The sequence below is a fragment of the Nerophis lumbriciformis genome, linkage group LG19, assembly GCF_033978685.3.
Source record: "Nerophis lumbriciformis linkage group LG19, RoL_Nlum_v2.1, whole genome shotgun sequence".
Taxonomy (NCBI): domain Eukaryota; kingdom Metazoa; phylum Chordata; class Actinopteri; order Syngnathiformes; family Syngnathidae; genus Nerophis; species Nerophis lumbriciformis.
The window spans coordinates 36,612,041-36,625,687 of record NC_084566.2 but is presented as its reverse complement, the minus strand read 5'-3'; the positions used below and the strand labels follow the sequence as shown (position 1 = coordinate 36,625,687).

The 13,647-nt window shown below is 44.8% G+C and overlaps 1 protein-coding gene across 10 annotated transcripts in view; it reads right to left on the bottom strand.

The window, feature by feature from the left end:
- Positions 1-13,647, bottom strand: part of LOC133618463 (receptor-type tyrosine-protein phosphatase F) — a 470,668-nt gene that overhangs the window by 314,165 nt on the left and 142,856 nt on the right. For all 10 annotated transcript variants that reach the window (XM_061978831.2, XM_061978833.2, XM_061978832.2 and 7 more), the window contains exon 4: positions 9,430-9,571. In XM_061978831.2, the coding sequence (XP_061834815.1) occupies positions 9,430-9,571 (142 nt within the window). The remainder of the gene's footprint in view (positions 1-9,429; positions 9,572-13,647) is intronic.

Genomic DNA, 13,647 nt, shown 5'->3' with positions numbered 1-13,647 from the left:
CTATGCAAAAACGAAGCTAAAACTGAACTTGCTGTAAAGTAAACAAAAACAGAATGCTGGACGACAGCAAAGACTTACTGTGGAGCGAAGACGGCGTCCACAAAGTACATCCGAACATGACATGACAATCGACAATGTCCCCACAAAGAAGGATGAAAACAACTGAAATATTCTTAAATGCTAAAACAAAGTAGATGCGGGAAATATCGCTCAAAGGAAGACATGAAACTGCTACAGGAAAATACCAAAAAAAAGAGAAAAAGCTACCAAAATAGGAGCGCAAGACAAGAACTAAACTAACTCTACACAGGAAAACACCAAAAAAGTCCAAATAAGTCAGGGTGTGATGTGACAGGTGGTGACAGTACACCTACTTTGAGACAAGAGCTATAGTGATGCATGCTTGGTTATGCTTTAAAGTCATATCCAACAATTGCGACAACGACTTTTTACTGTCAACTGAATTTAGTTTTTTAATGTTTTCTGCCGGTGGTGTGCCTCGAGATTTTTTCAATGAAAAAAAGGTGCCTTGGCTCAGAAAAGGTTGAAAAACACTGATATAGAGGATCTTTGACTCACATTGTTCTATTAGATCTTTTAAAACAGCAAAGAGCTCGGATGACATAGAGCAGGGGTGTCAAACTCATTTTAGATGGGGGGGGCACATGGAGAAAAATCTACTCCCAAGTGGGCCGGACTGGTAAAATCACGGCACGATAACTTAAAAATAAAGACAACTTCAGATTATTTTCTTTGTTTCAAAATAGAACGAATCATAATGTTTTGGTTTTTTTACACTTAAGTGTTGCGGTTTATAGTATTCTACCTTTATTTGTCATTATTTATACTTTCTGAATAAATGATGTGATAATGTTCATCAGTCAACTCATTGGTGTTAATTTTCAATCTATAAACATACAAAAATAATATCAAAATCAAATTACAGGATGTTATTTTTGTAGTTTGATCATTTTCCTCAACTGGTGCACTAACATCATGTAGTTTATTTATTTTTTTTTTTTTTTTACATATGTAGCATCATCTATAAAGATACAAATAATTGCTATTGTGACATCTAGTGGACACATTCAGAACAGCAGTTTATTTCTGTCAGGTTCAAACACTGATGACATCTATTAAACAAGACAAGAGGCAAGTAATTAAACAGAGACAGAATTCAATTTGGACTCAATATATTGAGGAGAGTTGCCCTTACACTGTACCCTTGTGCAGTATCTCAGCACGCTCTGCCAAAAGATTGCATGCCTCCTCCTTTTATTTTGGACCCTTTGTTTCCAAAGGACAAAGGTCGCAAAAAGTTCACAGAAAAGGTTGTAAACAATTCACAGGAAAGGTCAGTTCAAAAAGAGTTCGTAAAATAGTTCAAAAAGAGTTCGTCTGGAAATTGGGCAGATCCTGCCATCTGTCCGCTTTGAAATCCTTGGGTTAGAACAATATCTTTCTGTTGATTACCATACATGAGAGAAAACAGAAAACCCTTCATGTGGCTCTCCCCCTTACACAGTGGAGTTTTACGAGTATTCTTCTTGGTAGGTTTCAAAGACAGCTTTTGTCTTCTTGCCTGGAACTCATTTCAACACAAAGTTTTTTGTGATAACTTACAATTATTCTAACACATTCATTCAAAAACACACCGATGACGGGTACTGGCATGCAAGGCCCTAACCACGACCCATCAGGAGCAAGGGTGAAGTGTCTCGCTCAAGGACACGACGGGCGTGACGAGGTCGGTAGAAGGTGGGGATTAGACAGGAACCCCTCAGGTTGCTGGCACGGCCACTCTACCAACCGCGCCACGCCATCCCCCTCCAGGTGGCCTCCAGAACTACAGAATATTTCTGAACCAGAGCATCAACATCAACATGTGACCTCAAAGAATCTCCACGAGACAAACTCCAGGATGTCTTCCCAGAATCAATCAATAAATCAATGTTTATTTATATAACCCTAAATCACGAGTGTCTCAAAGGGTTGCACAAGCCACAACGACATCCTCGGTTCAGATCCCACATCAGGGCAAGGAAAAACTCAACCCAGTGGGATGACAATGAGAAACATTGGAGAGGACCGCAGATGTGGGTGACCCCCCCTCTCTAGGGAGACCGGTGCAATGGACATCAAGTGGGTCTAGCATAATATTGTGAAAGTTCAGTCCATAGTGGATCTAACATAATAGTGAGAGTCCAGTCCATAGTGGATCTAACATAATAGTGAGAGTCCAGTCCATAGTGGATCTAACATAATAGTGTGAGAGTCCAGTCCATAGTGGATCTAACATAACAGTGAGAGTTCAGTCCATAGTGGATCTAACATAAAGTGAGAGTCCAGTCCATAGTAGATCTAACATAATAGCGAGAGTCCAGTCCATAGTGGATCTAACATAATAGCGAGAGTCCAGTCCATAGTGGATCTAACATAATAGTGTGAGTCCAGTCAATAGGGGATCTAACATAATAGTGAGAGAGTCCAGTCCATAGTGGATCTAACATAATAGTGAGAGTCCAGTCCATGGTGGATCTAACATAATATTGTGAGAGTCCAGTCCAGAGTGGATATAACATAATAGTGAGAGTCCAGTCCATAGTGGATCTAACATAATAGTGAGAGTTCAGTCCATAGTGGATCTAACATAATAGTGTCAGAGTCCAGTCCATAGGGGATCTAACATAATAGTGAGAGAGTCCAGTCCATAGTGAATCTAACATAATAGTGAGAGTCCAGTCCATAGTGGATCTAACATAATATTGTGAGAGTCCAGTCCATAGCGGATCTAACATAATATTGTAAGAGTACAGTCCATAGTGGATCTAACATAATAGCGAGAGTCCAGTCCATAGTGGATCAAACATAATAGTGAGAGTTCAGTCCATAGTGGATCTAACAAAATAGTGTGAGAGTCCAGTCCATATTGGATCTAGCATAATAGTGTGAGAGTCCAGTCCATAGTGGATCTAACATAATAGCGAGAGTCCAGTCCATAGTGGATCTAACATAATAGTGTGAGTCCAGTCAATAGGGGATCTAACATAATAGTGAGAGAGTCCAGTCCATAGTGGATCTAACATAATAGTGAGAGTCCAGTCCATGGTGGATCTAACATAATATTGTGAGAGTCCAGTCCAGAGTGGATATAACATAATAGTGAGAGTCCAGTCCATAGTGGATCTAACATAATAGTGAGAGTTCAGTCCATAGTGGATCTAACATAATAGTGTCAGAGTCCAGTCCATAGGGGATCTAACATAATAGTGAGAGAGTCCAGTCCATAGTGAATCTAACATAATAGTGAGAGTCCAGTCCATAGTGGATCTAACATAATATTGTGAGAGTCCAGTCCATAGCGGATCTAACATAATATTGTAAGAGTACAGTCCATAGTGGATCTAACATAATAGCGAGAGTCCAGTCCATAGTGGATCAAACATAATAGTGAGAGTTCAGTCCATAGTGGATCTAACAAAATAGTGTGAGAGTCCAGTCCATATTGGATCTAGCATAATAGTGTGAGAGTCCAGTCCATAGTGGATCTAACATAATAGCGAGAGTCCAGTCCATAGTGGATCTAACATAATAGTGAGAGTCCAGTCCATAGTGGATCTAACATAATAGTGAGAGTCCAGTCCATAGTGGATCTAACATAATAGTGAGAGTCCAGTCCATAGTGGATCTAACATAATAGTGTGAGAGTCCAGTCCATAGTGGATCTAACATAACAGTGAGAGTTCAGTCCATAGTGGATCTAACATAAAGTGAGAGTCCAGTCCATAGTAGATCTAACATAATAGCGAGAGTCCAGTCCATAGTGGATCTAACTTAATAGCGAGAGTCCAGTCCATAGTGGATCTAACATAATAGCGAGAGTCCAGTCCATAGTGGATCTAACATAATAGTGTGAGTCCAGTCCATAGGGGAACTAACATAATAGTGAGAGAGTCCAGTCCATAGTGGATCTAACATAATAGTGAGAGTCCAGTCCATAGTGGATCTAACATAATAGTGAGAGTCCAGTCCATAGTGGATCTAACATAATAGTGTGAGAGTCCAGTCCATAGTGGATCCAACATAATAGTGAGAGTCCAGTCCATAGTGGATCTAACACAATAGTGAGAGTCCAGTCCATAGTGGATCTAACATAATAGCGAGAGTCCAGTCCATAGTGGTTCCAACTTAATAGCGAGTGTCCAGTCCATAGTGGATCTAACATAATAGTGTGAGTCCAGTCCATAGGGGATCTAACATAATAATGAGAGAGTCCAGTCCATAGTGGATCTAACATAATAGTGAGAGTCCAGTCCATAGTGGATCTAACACAATAGTGAGAGTCCAGTCCATAGTGGATCCAACATAATAGTGAGAGTCCAGTCCATAGTGGGGCCAGCTGGAGACCAGAGACCAGGAGACTTACCAGAGCCCACAATGTCTTCCATACCAAGCCCCTAATGTCATCTGACGCGTGTGCACCTCATGCCACGCAAGTGCTGCCAAACACGATCCCTAACGATGCAACAGGACTAGGAGGAGAGCGAGGGGAAGATTTCATTGCGCAGCAGGAAAAAATCCCTTTGGGAAGATTACGCAAGCTTCAGCCGATGATATCATCAAATCAGCGTGGACGGAACAGCGAGCGAAGGAGTGGGCGCGAAGAGAGATGGGATGGGAAGGCTGCGTTGGAACCAGAGAGGGGGGGGGGGATCTACAGTAAGTCCAGCGTAATGGCAAAGGATGACCCTAATCCTCCCACTGGCCAGCTCTCGGGCTGTTTTTGTTCCCCCTTCTATAATGAAACAAACCCCTGCAGTGACTAGCATCCACATGACAACATTACAATCAATTAGGGAGGAAATGCATGCTCACTACCCACTGATACGGAAGGCTGAGCAGAGGAGGTGTCCAACCTCTGTCCACATAAATAACGTACATTAACGCTGCCGATGAGGAGGCGAGGCAGGGGGAGGTCACGCTCGCCCTGCAGACGTGAGGGGGAGAGCCCCATATGTGGGAAACACTCTCCATGCTGTTTGATAATGTGGAAACTCTTCCACTGCTTACCATTTCAACTTAAAAGCTCCTATATCATCATTTTGTATGCTCATTTTAAAAGGGGTTAGAGGTGTTAGCCTTCATGCTGCCATGTTGACAGTTTGAAAGTAAATGAGGTGGGTGTCTCCGAGAAGCTCTATTGTGGGCTTTATCTACTTTTTTTAACGTATATACACCCTCGTGTATTGGGCCTGACTGTGGTAAATGTCGGTGTCCGTTTATGGACAGAATTTCTAGGCGCAGTCAAGGCGTTGAGGGGATCTGGTTTGGTGGCTGCAGGATTATCCATCCATCCATCCATCTTCTTCCGCTTATCCAAGGTCGGGTCGCGGGGGCAGCAGCCTAAGCAGGGAAGCCCAGACTTCCCTCTCCCCAGCCACTTCGTCCAGCTCTTCCTGTGGGACCCCGAGGCGTTCCCAGGCCAGCCGGGAGACATAGTCTTCCCAACGTGTCCTGTGTCTTCCCTGTGGCCTCCTACCGGTCGGATGTGCCCTAAACACCTCCCTAGGGAGGCGTTTGGGTGGCATCCTGACCAGATGCCCGAACCACCTCATCTGGCTCCTCTCGATGTGGAGGAGCAGCGGCTTTACTTTGAGCTCCTCCCGGATGGCAGAGCTTCTCACCCTATCTCTAAGGGAGAGCCCCGCCACCCGGCGGAGGAAACTCATTTCGGCCGCTTGTACCCGTGATCTTGTCCTTTCGGTCATGACCCAAAGCTCATGACCATAGGTGAGGATGGGAACGTAGATCGACCGGTAAATTGAGAGCTTTGCCTTCCGGCTCAGCTCCTTCTTCACCACAACGGATCGATACAGCGTCCGCATTACTGAAGACGCCGCACCGATCCGCCTGTCGATCTCACGATCCACTCTTCCCCCACTCGTGAACAAGACTCCGAGGTACTTGAACTCCTCCACTTGGGGAAGGGTCTCCTCCCCAACCCGGAGATGGCACTCCACCCTTTTCCGGGCGAGAACCATGGACTCATGACCATAGGTGAGGATGGGAACGTAGATCGACCGGTAAATTGAGAGCTTTGCCTTCCGGCTCAGCTCCTTCTTCACCACAACGAATCGATACAGCGTCCGCATTACTGAATACGCCGCACCAATCCGCCTGTCGATCTCACGATCCACTCTTCCCCCACTCGTGAACAAGACTTCGAGGTACTTGAACTCCTCCACTTGGGGAAGGGTCTCCTCCCCAACCCGGAGATGGCACTCCACCCTTTTCCGGGCGAGAACCATGGACTCATGACCATAGGTGAGGATGGCAACGTAGATCGACCGGTAAATCGAGAGCTTTGCTTTCCGGCTCAGCTCCTTCTTCACCACAACGGATCGATACAGCGTCCGCATTACTGAAGACGCCGCACCGATCCGCCTGTCGATCTCACGATCCACTCTTCCCCCACTCGTGAACAAGACTCCGAGGTACTTGAACTCCTCCACTCGGGGAAGGGTCGCCTCCCCAACCCGGAGATGGCACTCCACCCTTTTCCGGGCGAGAACCATGGACTCATGACCATAGGTGAGGATGGGAACGTAGATCGACCGGTAAATTGAGAGCTTTGCCTTCCGGCTCAACTCCTTCTTCACCACAACGGATCGATACAGCGTCCGCATTACTGAAGACGCCGCACCCATCCGCCTGTCAATCTCACGATCCACTCGTCCCTCACTCGTGAACAAGACTCCGAGGTACTTGAACTCCTCCACTTGGGGAAGGGTCTCCTCCCCAACCCGGAGATGGCACTCCACCCTTTTCCGGGCGAGAACCATGGACTCATGGCCATAGGTGAGGATGGCAACGTAGATCGACCGGTAAATCGAGAGCTTTGCTTTCCGGCTCAGCTCCTTCTTCACCACAACGGATCGATACAGCGTCCGCATTACTGAAGACGCCGCACCGATCCGCCTGTCGATCTCACCATCCACTCTTCCCTCACTCGTGAACAAGACTCCGAGGTACTTGAACTCCTCCACTTGGGGCAAGATCTCCTCCCCAACCCGGAGATGGCACTCCACCCTTTTCCGGGCGAGAACCATGGACTCGGACTTGGAGGTGCTGATTCTCATCCCAGTCGCTTCACACTCGGCTGCGAACTGATCCAGTGAGAGCTGAAGATCCTGGCCAGATGAAGCCATCAGGACCACATCATCTGCAAAAAGCAGAGACCTAATCCTGCAGCCACCAAACCAGATCCCCTCAACGCCTTGACTGCGCCTAGAAATTCTGTCCATAAAAGTTATGAACAGAATCGGTGACAAAGGGCAGCGTTGGCGGAGTCCAACCCTCACTGGAAACGTGTCCGACTTACTGCCGGCAATGCGGACCAAGCTCTGGCACTGAGCATACAGGGAGCGGACTGCCACAATCAGACAGTCCGATACCCCATACTCTCTGAGCACTCCCCACAGGACTTCCCGAGGGACACGGTCGAATGCCTTCTCCAAGTCCACAAAGCACATGTAGACTGGTTGGGCAAACTCCCATGCACCCTCAAGGACCCTGCCGAGAGTATAGAGCTGATCCACAGTTCCACGACCAGGATGAAAACCACACTGTTCCTCCTGAATCCGAGGTTCGACTATCCGGCGTAGCCTCCTCTCTGCAGGATTTGGTCTCTGCTTTTTGCAGATGATGTGGTCCTGATGGCTTCATCTGGCCAGGATCTTCAGCTCTCACTGGATCGGTTCGCAGCCGAGTGTGAAGCGACTGGGATGGGAATCAGCACCTCCAAGTCCGAGTCCATGGTTCTCTCCCGGAAAAGGGTGGAGTGCCATCCTCATGTTGAGGAGGAGATCTTGCCCCAAGTGGAGGAGTTCAAGTACCTCGGAGTCTTGTTCACGAGTGAGGGAAGAGTGGATCGTGAGATCGACAGGCAGATCGGTGCGGCGTCTTCAGTAATGCGGACGCTGTATCGATCCGTTGTGGTGAAGAAGGAGCTGAGCCGGAAGGCAAAGCTCTCGATTTACCGGTCGATCTGCGTTACCATCCTCACCTATGGTCATGAGCTTTGGGTTATGACCGAAAGGACAAGATCACGGGTACAAGCGGCCGAAATGCGTTTCCTCCGCCGGGCGCATTATGAAGCCTAAAATACGACAGCGGAGACCCCCGGACTGTTGAACGACTGAAGCTGTACATAAAACAAGAATGGGAAAGAATTCCACCTGAGAAGCTTCAACAATTAGTTTCCTCAGTTCCCAAACGTTTACTGAGTGTTGTTAAAAGGAAAGGCCATGTAACACAGTGGTGAACATGCCCTTTCCCAACTACTTTGGCACGTGTTGCAGCCATGAAAGTCTAAGTTAATTATTATATGCAAAAAAAAAATTAAGTTTATGAGTTTGAACTTTAAATATGTTGTCTTTGTAGTGTATTCAATTGAATATGGGTTGAAAAGGATTTGCAAATCTCCATTCTGGAGAAATCACTGCACGTAAGCAGCTAAGCCCGTGACCTTTGATCCCCCAGGCTGTACTGCATCAACAAGCGACATCAGTGTGTAAAGGATATCACCACATGGGCTCAGGAACACTTCGGAAACCCACTGTCAGTAACTACAGTTGGTCGCTACATCTGTAAGTGCAAGTTAAAACTCTCCTATGCAAGGCGAAAATCAACAACACCCAGAAACGCTGTCGGCTTTGCTGGGCCTGAGCTCATTGATACAAAGTGGAAAAGTGTTCTGTGGTCTGACGAGTCCACATTTCAAATTGTTTTTGGAAACTGTGGACGTCCTTATGAGGAAAAGAACCATCCGACCTACCCATCTCAGGGCGGACACTCTAACCACTAGGCCACTCTGTAGGGTTGTGTGTTCAAACCCCGGCCGAGTCATACCAAAGACTTTAAAAATGGGAGCCATTACCTCCCTGCTTGGCACTCAGCATCAAGGGTTGGAATTGGGGGTTAAAATCACCAAAAATGATTCCCGGGCGCGGCCACCGCTGCTGCTCACTGCTCCCCTCAACTCCCAGGGGGTCAAATGCAGAGGATAATCTCACCACACCTAGTGTGTGTGTGACTATCATTGGTACTTTAACTTTAACTTCAAGATGTGCAGCCTTTTTTTGTTTGTTTTTAAATATACAAAGCTGTCTTCTGTGAGGCACACACATGTGTTATTTAGACCAAGGTTTTAGTTTTTACTTCAGAAGCTATTCTCTCGAAAATGGAGCAGAAGTCAATCAAATGTGGTGTCTACAAAAAGTCTAATGCTGCTTACACGAGCAAATGTTTGCGGAACATGGAGAATATAAACATTTTGCTGTGGGATACATGGGAATAAAAGCAGCAGAAAGGAGTGGGAGTTTTTTTTTTTTTTTTCCCCAGAGGAAAGCGAAGAGGTCACAACCTTACCTTCAAACACGGTCAGCTTGGCGCTGGTGTTGATCTCGCCCGCGCTGTTGGCGGCCGTGCACTCGTAGATGGCCTCGTCTCTGTGCGTGCGCAGGGGCTGGATGCGCAGCACCGATCCCGAGCCGTCGTCAAACTCAATCACCTGGGAGGAGAAGCAAAAGGTTAAACGGGGGTTATTTTTCTTTCTTTTTTTTTCTCGTAAAATGTCACTTTATTGCATTCGACCAGTGTTTTTCAAACTTTTTTTGAGCCAAGGCACATTTTCTGCGGTGAAAAAAATGCAGAAACCTTTAAAAAACGAGTAAAAAGTCGTTGGATATGACTTTAAAGCATAACCAAGCATGCATCAATATAGCTCTTGTCTCAAAGTAGGTGTACTGTCACATCACGCCGTGACTTATTTAGAGTTGTTTGTTGTTTTCCTGTGTGTCGTGTTTTAGTTCTTGACTTGCGCTCCTATTTTGGTGGCATTTTCTCTTTTTTTCGGTATTTTCCTGTAGCAGTTTCATATCTTCCTTTGAGCGATACTTCCCGCATCTTCAAACCCCGTTTCCATATGAGTTGGGAAATTGTGTTAGATGTAAATATAAACAAAATACAATGATTTGCAAATCCTTTTCAACCCATATTCAATTGAATGCACTACAAAGACAACATATTTGATGTTCAAATAATAATTAACTTAGAATTTCATGGCTGCAACACGTGCCAAAGTAGTTGGGAAAGGGCATGTTCACCACTGTGTTACATGGTCTTTCCTTTTAACAACACTCAATAAACGTTTGGGAACTGAGGAGACACATTTTTGAAGCTTCTCAGGTGGAAATATTTCCCATTCTTGCTTGATGTACAGCTTAAGTTGTTCAACAGTCCGGGGGTCTCCGTTGTGCTATTTTAGGCTTCTTAATGCGCCACACATTTTCAATGGGCAGGCCAGTGTAGTACCTGCACTCTTTTACTATGAAGCCACGTTGATGTAACACGTGGCTTGGCATTGTCTTGCTGAAATAAGCAGGGGCGTCCATGGTAACGTTGCTTGGATGGCAACATATGTCGCTCCAAAACCTGTATGTACCTTTCAGCATTAATGGCGCCTTCACAGATGTGTAAGTTACCCATGTCTTGGGCACTAATACACCCCCGTACCATCACAGATGCTGGCTTTTCAACTTTGCGCCTATAACAATACGGATGGTTCTTTTCCTCTTTGGTCCGGAGGACACGACGTCCACAGTTTCCAAAAACAATTTGAAATGTGGACTCGTCAGACCACAGAACACTTTTCCACTTTGTATCAGTCCATCTTAGATGAGCTCAGGCTCAGTGAAGCCGACGGTGTTTCTGGGTGTTGTTGATAAACGGTTTTCGCCTTGCATCGGAGAATTTTAACTTGCACTTACATATGTAGCGACCAACAGTAGTGGCTGACAGTGGGTTACTGAAGTGTTCCTGAGCCCATGTGGTGATATCCTTTACACACTGATGTCGCTTGTTGATGCAGTACAGCCTGAGGGATCGAAGGTCACAGGCTTAGCTGCTTACGTGCAGTGATTTCTCCAGATTCTCTGAACCCTTTGATGATATTACGGACCGTAGATGGTGAAATCCCTAAATTCCTTGCAATAGCTGGTTGAGAAAGGTTTTTCTTAAACTGTTCAACAATTTGCTCACGCATTTGTTGACAAAGTGGTGACCCTCGCCCCATCCTTGTTTGTGAATGACTGAGCATTTCATGGAATCTACTTTTATACCTAATCATGGCACCCACCTGTTCCCAATTAGCCTGTTCACCTGTGGGATGTTCCAAATAAGTGTTTGATGAGCATTCCTCAGCTTTATCAGTATTTATTGCCACCTTTCCCAACTTCTTTGTCACGTGTTGCTGGCATCAAATTCTAAAGTTAATGATTATTTGCAAAAAAGAAAATGTTTATCAGTTTGAACATGATATCGTTAACGGTATATTGTAGCCTACACCACTCCAGAGTTTGCAGGTCTGTCTAATAAATAATACAAATGAATGCAGGATTTTCCGTGCATGTATTTTTCTTAGGTGGCCCAATTAAAGGGGCACTAACAGTCAATATGTATTTATTTATTTAATTTATTTCTTATAACTGAAGGCTGCCAAAAGTGAGTTTTTGTTAAACCAAGTACTGTGTTTTTTTTTTCCATATACAACAACCTATCTGGATTCGATAAGAGAATCGATAAGGAATCGGTTCGATAAGAGGATTTGACAATGGCATCGAAATCGATAATTTCTTAACAAACGTCATCACTAACTGGCGCACTAAACAGAATGCAATGTAATGATCTAGCAGCCCGTGAACTAAATAGACTTAATTAGACAAACGAGAACACAAACACATGTCAGAACATTATGCCCTAAATTAATATAAACCATGTTATTAAAGTGGTACCTCAACAAGTATTTCGGGATAATTCTTATGCTTTAAGTTACAAACGGAAATTCAGGTAACGAACCTTCCCACCGCTACAACTGTCACAGTGAGCTCGAGATGGACATACCTTTGTTTTTCCAAGCATGGGAAGGAAGAAAGTGAGTGTGAAAGACAGTGCTGAGAAGAAGAAGTGGATTATATTCTGTCATGTCTGTGTAATCATGTTTTGTTTTAGTCATGTTTTGTTTTAGTTGTTGGACTCTTTAATTTCTGGCTTTTCACTCCCTTGTCTTGTTTCCATGATTACCCATTAGTTTCACCTGTTCCACGTTTGGACTCATTGTGCACTCTTGTTTGTCACCATAGCAACCCATTAGTTTTCACCTGTCACGTCACGCACCTGTTTCACGTTTTGAGTCACGCACCTGTTTTCGTTAATCATGTCTGTAGTATTTAAGTTCATTGTTTTCAGTTTGTCTTTCTGGTGACATCCCACATTTATGCTCTGTACATTTCTGACACTTGTTTTCATGTCCATCCTTCATGCTGCTACTTTTGTCCAAGCCAAGTAAGTTTTTGTTTATTAATGCTATAGTCTTTTGGTTTCATAGTTTGTTCTCCGCCACTGTGCGCGCCTTTCGTTTGTACTTTTTTTTGATATATTAAATAAATCATGTACTCACATTCCCGTCTTGCCCGAGCCAACTTTCCATTGCCTTCCAGAAAAACTAAACCCCAGGACCAAGTCATGACATATTCATTGGATTAAACCCTTCTCAAATATTTTCTGCTACGCCCCTCCAAGGGGGAAGAAAAGATATCTCCACTGCGACTATAAAAAGTATAATTTGTCTATACAATTGTTATAACTATGCTTCTGGATAACATTGTAAGATTATTAACAATAAAGGAAAGAACACACCGGTCTTTTCCCCGTCTCCCACTGTTGTTACAGTGAAGCCAAGTGCTATATACGCTTCATCATATTCTGGTAGGGCAAAAAACACAATGCGCCCTACCCCAGGGGGGACCCGCCCGGCTATTCGAGAAGAACTGGATTAAACAAAGAAATCATCAAAAACATGACAGAGCATGTAGCTGGCTAACTTGGTGAAGCAGTTGGACCGTAGCACTGCTAGCAGAACTGAAGCAGAACGAGTCTAACTGTCAGAATAATCGTATCTAAGTTATCACAAAACTTTGCGTTTCAATGAGTTCCCGGCGAGCAGACAAAAGCTGTCTTTAATCCTACCAAGCAGAAGGCTTGTAAAACTCCACTGTGTAGGATGGGAAGCAACATGAAGGTGTTCTGTTTCTTTCATGTATTGTAATCAACAGAAAGATATTGTCTTGACCCGAGATCTACAAAGCGAAGAGGAAGCAGGACCAGACTCCCCTCTAGGCACCGCTTCTTTGAACTGTTTTACGACCTTTTCTGTGAACTGTTTACGACCTTTTCTTTGAACTGTTCTGTAACCAAAGGCGATGGCTGTTTACGACCCCCCTCCCTTAGAAACAGCTGTTGCCATGTAATCAGGGAAAGTCCAAATAAAAGAGGAGGCGTACAATCTTCCGTCAGGGGCGTGTGACGACAATGTCTACGTGTCTCTCCTCAATTGAGCCAAATTGTATTTTGTCTCTGTTTAACTCCTTGCTTCTTGTCAGTGTTTGAACCTGACACTAATGCCAGCCAAGGATGTTAGAAAGATGTCTAAACGGCAAACATATGTCCATGAAACTACGGAAAGGCTGCTGATGGTGTGTTTGACGGCGAAGCAGCTTAAAGGAGATACCATAGAAGTCCACTCTCCAT